This window comes from Salvia splendens, chromosome 8 (assembly GCF_004379255.2).
Source record: "Salvia splendens isolate huo1 chromosome 8, SspV2, whole genome shotgun sequence".
NCBI lineage: Eukaryota > Viridiplantae > Streptophyta > Magnoliopsida > Lamiales > Lamiaceae > Salvia > Salvia splendens.
Window position 1 is genome coordinate 71,019 of NC_056039.1, and position 7,409 is coordinate 78,427.

Sequence of the window (7,409 nt, forward strand, 5' to 3'; positions counted from 1 at the left end):
AATTGTTCAGCTTATTTAGTTTACTATCAATTTATAGCAGTATAGAGTAACTGAACCATTTGCTAATAGTAATAACTTCAAATAATCACTATGTTTACTATTGGATTATTTGGATTTGAATAAGAGCCATTACCCAACCCAAGCAGAGAGCTTGCTAGGTGAGGCAACTCGATGGGATCCGGGATTTGGGCCCAAATAAATAATTAAATAATATTAATTCTTTTCAGGGACAAGTGAGCACACATTATCAAACATTAATGCTCAAGGCCAAAGTTGTCGAATTTATATCCATCATGATTGGATCTTTGAAAAAAAAAGTGGTGTACTAACCAAACTAGCATTGAGCCATAACAGTGTAGTGCTGTAAGAATGTATTGTTGTAGAAGAAGGATGGAGGGGGGCCCTATTTCAGAAAATTAAACAAGGCATAGCCCACAACTGCAACACACCTCTTCTGTCAAGATAAGAGGTCCACAACAATTATTATGCACTTCTACCCCCCCATCTGCCTGCCTAAGAGTGTGAGCCCAAGAAAGAGACACAGAAATAAGAGTGGTCCCTTTAATACATAACATACCCAATATCCCAAAAATACCACTACTACAATAATTAATTGATAGTGTATTTCCCACCAAATAAGCTGAACAATTTGATAGTATTTCAAGCTAGAGGTTTTGCTAGGAGATTAAATTAATTAAGCAGACAGATCTTAATTACAACTCAACTGCTGCTGCCGCCACTAAGTGTGTTTTTTCTACATTCTTGTTCAGACGTTGTTCTGAGAAATCACCTGCCCAAATTCTAGGAATAGTTGGGCATCGGATGTGCTCATGGAAGGGCAGTTTATCAAGTGAGGAGTCTTCACATTTGCATACTCGTCCTTATAGCACTCGCTGCCTTTCCCACACGGGACCGCTGCTGTCACCTTATTAGCATCCGCAGGAGGGGGCACCAGGCTCCCCAGCACACGAACCACCTCATGCATCGTTGGCCTATCCGCGGCCTGTCTCTTCGTGCACAACAGAGCCAGCTGAAACACTTTCTTCACATCCCCCAGATCTGAGCACGTCTCCGATATCTCCGGCTCCACAGTTTCCATCACTGAGTTGTTTGCTGCCTTTTCCAGAATCTGATAACAAATTCATTTTAACATATGAAATCCTTTATTTCTAGTAAACCTCAACAAAAACTCACCACTTGGTGGAGATTGGACTCGTTGTCCACAGCTTTCCATCCGGTAAGCAGCTCAAGAAGCACAATTCCATAGCTGTACACATCCGACTTCTCAGTCAGACGGTTAGTCCGAGCATATTCAGGATCAATGTAACCAATAGTTCCCATCAAGAACGTCGAAGTGTGAGTCTTGGATGTGCATAGGCTCTTGGCAATGCCAAAATCCGTCAGATGAACTTCGTAGTCCTTGTCCAGTAAAATGTTGGACGACTTCACATCCCTGTGGATGATCCGAGGGCTACAGTCGTGGTGAAGATACGCTAGCCCCTGTGCAGTGCCTAGTGCTATGCGAAGACGGGTGTTCCACCCAAGTTTCTTCTTCTTTGCAGTCCCTGCAACATTGCATTTTTTCATCAACATTTGGACACGTCTACACATAGATCATGATCCAATCCCGCAGAGCTTACCGTGAAGGACGTCCCAGAGGCTTCCGTTTTCCATGTAGTCATAGAACAGAAGGTATCCGGAAGGGGACAGCGAGTATCCTTGAAGACTAACGAGATTGCGATGCTTGATGCTCCCTACCGTGTTTAGCTCGGTCTCAAATTCTTTCAAACACTGGGGGTAGTGAGAGTATAGTTTCTTCACAGCCACAGGCCTGCAGTTCTTGAGTACACACTTGTACACGGTGCTCGACGCACCATATCCTATAACATATTTCTCGCTTAAATTCTCCGTCATCCTCATTATGTCTTCGTACACGTGAAGAGCCATGTTCATGTGAAGGATAACAAGCTTTGGAGATGAGTAGTTAACTATACACGAGACGAATTTCTCTATGAGAATGTAATTATAGTCAAAGCAAATATATGATGATATCGAAACACAATATGGCGAACCTGGCTTATCGAGAGGCCCAACTGTGAAACTCTTCGGATGGTGGGGACGACAAGCTGCAATCAAGATTATCAGAAGAATCACCATGGCTCCAAGAGCTATTCCAAGTATAGCTGCTTTAGAAATCGAGACTGCAAAGCAAAATGGGATGATAATATTAGCCCATTAGTAAGTAACATAAGTCATCGGATCATGGTTTCCTTGGGATGCCATGCCCTCACCTCGCTCAGTGGGTCGAGGTGCACGGCAGTTTGAGCTGAGCCAATAGCCACAGAGTCCCGGATTGCCTACAAAACTGAAAACATGATAAAGGTGAGGAGGAGAGTTTTACAACCGAAATAGAGAACTAACTAATGACTATGAAGAAAACTAAAGAGGAATATCCAACCTCTCAGGTGGAAACCTTGAGAAGTTCTTTGCTGTGGGAATAAATCCAACAAGATCGTTGTATGAAATGTTCCTGTAACAATGAAAGCATAAGGCACAGAAACTGCATTACACGTGTTATGAGTTAAACATGGCTTTGACTGTGAACCAACAGCACGGTAAGACTGAGGCAGTTGGCAAGCGACATCACATCACCCGATATATTGTTGTATTCCAGTTTCCTACAAACAATCCGTGATTAAAAAGGACATTTCTACTAATAATAAGAATAAAGAAAGATGACGCAAGCACACACATGCACACACACAGGTCTTACAGCATGAAGAGATTTTGAAGCTGGCTAAGCTCATCGGGAATTTGGCCAGAAAGGTAATTATGTGAAAGATCTCTGCACAACAATTTAAAAAGAGAGATATATGATACTCCATTAGGACGTTTTGAAAGTTATAAACTAGTAGTCACATTTCCTTACATCTCCATAATGCTTCTCAAATTGCCAAATTCAGCCGGAATGTAGCCCGTCAGAGCATTGTTGCTTAAATTTCTACAACAAGGCAAATAATATTTAAGTTGTGCATGAAGTTGTGCAGAGAAAAAATGAGGACTCACAGTTTCAAGAGATGTTCCAGGTCGCCAAGAGAGGAGGGCATATCGCCGCTGATGTTATTATTGGAGAGGTCTCTGTCCCAATCAATCAAAGAAATGATGTTAGGAGCTTAACAGCTGATTGAGCAGTTGAATGAGCACTTACAGCGTGTCCAGATTGCCAATACGAGACAACTCAATGGGAATGGGGCCTCTGAGATTGTTGGAGGATAGGTTCCTAACCATCAAATTAAAGAGTGAATTTCAGAATTCATTTATGTACAAATGAACATCGAGATGATCAAGTCAAAGTATGGAGTAAACTCACAAATAAGTCATGCTTTCAAGCTTTTGAAATGCCAAGGGAACAGTTCCGTTCAATTTGTTTCCATGCACGTTTCTGTCAGAATGTAAAACTTGAGACCTATGGATCTAATTCTAATGCAATGACCGAGATTCGTGATTAGATTCTCACAGGTTGTTAAGGTTTGTGCAGGAGCTAAGATTATCTGGTATCGGCCCCTCCAAATGATTATTAGCTATATTTCTGCAAGTAGGAGGTCAAATTCTGCAAAGGTTGGTGGTACAAGATGGATGACTCTATGAACCAACAACTTACAGATCAAATAAGTCTGTAAGCTTCCCAAGTTCTGGCGGAATACACCCTGTTAGCTGATTATCATTCAATTCCCTTAACAAAACAAACAAGAGTCAATGACTGCCAAACAGAGATCCTATCACTATCACTATTATTATGAGAAAAAGACACATCCTTACAAATAGTGAAGCTTTGTCATATTTCCAAGCTCGGAGGGAATTGATCCACTTAACTTGTTTGCATGAAGATACCTGTTCCAGATGATCACCAAACATTACATAATTTTCTACGGAGCTTTCTTTCAAGACTTGAATTACTTACAGTTTCTCGGTGTAGGTTAAATTTCCAAGAATTGGAGGGATCGTTCCACTCAGCATGTTAAAGCTTAGGTCTCTGAAACAACAGATATATGTGTAATTCAAATTCAAATGTCAAGAAAAGCAAAGTAATAGGTGAAGCTACTTACAGCACTGCTAATGCCTGCATAAGACCAATAACTGATGGAATCTGCCCAGAGAAATGGTTATTCTGCAAGGACCTACAAACACAAGGATTTATTTGGTAGTATTAAACTAAAAGCAGTATAAATAAAAGCACCCACAAAACCTAACACTTACAAGGTAGCAACTTGTAGAAATCCAATATTGAATGGAATGTCGCCCGTTAAATTGTTATACGACAAATCCCTAGCATCAAAAAACATTTGTCAACTTAACAACAGCAAACTTGTACCATAAACCAAATATGCTGCCACTCAGATACATACAAAACCTGGAACGAAGTGCAGTTGCCGATGTTTTCAGGAATCGGACCACTCAAGCTATTATTTCTAACATCACTGCCACATAACAGATACATAAACTGCTCAGATAAAGTCTTCAAAACGTGCCAAGAGCTTTATGCAAGGATGGCCAACTTACAAATACCACAAGCCGGATAGCTGGCACATATCTGGAGAGAGTGAACCTTGGAGGTTGTTACCCCTCAGCCCCCTGAACCAAAAACCAAAAAGGAAATAAAACAACGAGTCTTCACCCAACCGGGAGCAACCAAAGCCAAATTTGAGAGAAATAAACTCACAGGTATTGAAGAACCTCATTCCAGTACAGCAATCTAGGTATCTCTCCACTCAACCTATTCTGAGCCAAGTCCCTAGAGCATGAAATGAAGCACTTCATCACAAATCTATCAGTATAATAGTAGAAATGAGTCAGGATATAAAATACCCACAAAATTTTCAAATTAGGAATCTGTGAGAGTGTTGAAGGGATTGGACCAATTAGCTGGTTATTTTTTAGAATCCTGTCATGTAAAACACATTATGAAGAAGATAAATTAGATGAAGCAAATCAAATAATTGCAATTCAATTCGACTTACAAAGTCTCAAGTTGCTTCAGCTTTGAAATTGAGAAGGGAATATCACCAAATAGCTCATTGAAGGATAAGTCCCTGACAGTAATGCAATCAAGATCATTCAATACTTCAGATTTTCCACAGCATTTTAGCACATACTATACCTTAAATTACATGGATAAAAATATGAACTTACAAGCTCTGTAGAGCAGAGCAATCCCCAATCTCATCCGGGATTTGACCAGAAAGACGATTCCCCCTCAAGTCACTAGTTTGAGATGCAAAATAATATAATTAGATTGCTAGAAACTTAATTCAAATTGGAAACAAAATACTACTGTAGTAAATTTACATTGAAACTAGGCTCTTTAGCTTCCCTATAGCAGGTGAAATTTCTCCATCAAGGTTCAAGTCTGAAAGATTACTGCAATACATATATAGGATGAGCTCATTAAAGGCGTAATAACAAATCATTACAAGAAATTTCAAGAATGATAAAATTGAAATCTCAAAATACTAGGAGTACTATACAACAACAAATTGCCAAACAATGGGATTTAAATTTGAAAAATAAAAGAGAGAATGTTTAGAAACTCACAGTGCAACCACATTGAAGGTGACATTATCACAGTCAATTCCTCTCCAGACGCAATAGTCTGAAGATGGAGTGTCAGTCCAGTCATACAACACATTATCAACATCTCTGAATGATTTCTTTATCTCCAGCAAAACAATACCTAAATCACAAAATTAAAAAATATTAATTAATTAAGCCACAAAATATCAAAGAGGGTGGGGAAAGAATGACACTGTGTGCTTCAACATTATAAATTTAAAAAAAAAAGTAAAAAAAAGTTCTAAAAAAAAGTGTCACACAGTCGAAGGTTAAATGATGTAACAGGAATTTGTGTAGTCATAAGTTAATAATGACAAAGAAAAACACAAGGTTTAAGGTGAGACTATGACATGATTATAAAATAAGGGTGAACATAACAATAACGAACTTTGTTACATAAAGTTAGACAGTAATAAAATGAATAAAATACTAAACCCCAATGCTCTAAAATAAACCAAAAATGATGACACAAGTTTTCAAACACTCACCGTCAGCATCACACTCCACAGAAGCAAAGCTCAGCAACATCACCACAAATCCGAGAACAAATAGTTTGCAAGAAGTAGCCATAGGGCAGTTCTCATAGATAGAAGAATTAGAGCCTATCTGAACCTCAAAGACAAGATTTTATTTGACAGAAAGTGACAAATGGTATTATTCTTAAACTTAAAGGGATAAGTTAGGAAGAAAGATGAAGTCTTGCATTCACCGACATGAATGAAAGTGAGAGAGTAAAGGAGGAAGATGATGAACAGGATATAATTACTTTGAAAAATGTGCAATGGAAAGAAAGAGCAGGCTCTGGCTTTTGTAATGTTCTATCACATCCTATTGCCAGAGAGCCCTGCAGAGAGAGAGAGTGGGGTGAGAGAGAAAGATAAATAGTGCATGTAAGTAAATGAGGAGAGAGAAAGAGTGAGCGAAAGATGCGAATGGAAAGAGGAATCGTGAATTATTTTCAAGAGAGAAAAGGTCAAAAAACCTTCTGCCAAGTTTCTGGTACTAGACCTGCTGCATCAATTCATTACACCTCTCTCTCACACCCCAATACACACACTCCCATCCATCTCTCTCTCTCCCCTTCACAATACATACAAGCAAGTAGAATCTAAAAGGTACCCACAACTCAGAATTAAATCTTTTTCAAAACACTTCAGCCTCACTCAGCTTTCACTCCACCATAGTAAAATTACATAGACCCTTTTGTATCTCTATAATAAAAAGCGAATCTTTATTTATTTTTAAAATTTTCAAATTCATATCAAGTCCCCATCTATGCAGGGAGGAGAGCTGAAGCTGGCAAAGCTTTCTTCATTGCCTCAGTTGACAATTAACTCTTTTTCTTCTCTTAAAACCATTATTTCTATATGTGTGAAAAGTATATATCAATGCACATATAGCCAGGCAGCTCCTAATAATTTCAGTCCTTTTACTTCTCCATTTTGTCCATTTCCCATTTATATATTTCTTGGTAAAAGTTTTGAATGAGTGAATTTTGTTTGCTTTTCTTGTTATGTTTGTGCAATCTTTTTCACCTCATGCCCATTTTCTCATATTGTAACTGCAGTTTTTTGGTCAATTTGAATAAAACCCCATGCCTTGAATTTGGATATTTCTATCTAATTTAAGTTCTTACTCGTTTCTCCTGAATATATTCTTCAATAATAATTGGTGATTATCGTATGTGCAAGAATAAACTAGTGCTCCTACTATAAAGATAATTTTAAAATTTTCACTATTATGCTACTTGGTTGTAATAAGAATTTATTTCATATGGCCGTGGAATGTAATTAACCATA

The 7,409-nt window shown here is 38.5% G+C and overlaps 1 protein-coding gene across 1 annotated transcript; it reads right to left on the reverse strand.

Annotated features, from left to right (window-relative positions):
• Positions 1 to 537: 537 nt before the first annotated feature.
• Positions 538 to 6,901, reverse strand: LOC121745018 (LRR receptor-like serine/threonine-protein kinase ERECTA). The gene is made up of 28 exons (XM_042138766.1): positions 6,593 to 6,901; positions 6,099 to 6,454; positions 5,593 to 5,731; positions 5,347 to 5,418; positions 5,191 to 5,262; positions 5,019 to 5,090; positions 4,871 to 4,942; positions 4,721 to 4,792; positions 4,561 to 4,632; positions 4,407 to 4,478; positions 4,258 to 4,326; positions 4,107 to 4,178; positions 3,962 to 4,033; positions 3,820 to 3,891; positions 3,662 to 3,733; positions 3,518 to 3,589; positions 3,371 to 3,442; positions 3,209 to 3,280; positions 3,067 to 3,138; positions 2,930 to 3,001; positions 2,774 to 2,845; positions 2,610 to 2,678; positions 2,459 to 2,530; positions 2,292 to 2,365; positions 2,073 to 2,201; positions 1,641 to 1,988; positions 1,195 to 1,565; positions 538 to 1,129 (listed from the first exon to the last, which is right to left on the reverse strand). The coding sequence occupies exons 2-28, from the start codon at positions 6,178 to 6,180 to the stop codon at positions 767 to 769; spliced, it is 2,940 nt and encodes a 979-aa protein (XP_041994700.1). The 5' UTR covers positions 6,181 to 6,454; positions 6,593 to 6,901; the 3' UTR covers positions 538 to 766.
• Between the last annotated feature and the right edge of the window lie 508 nt (positions 6,902 to 7,409).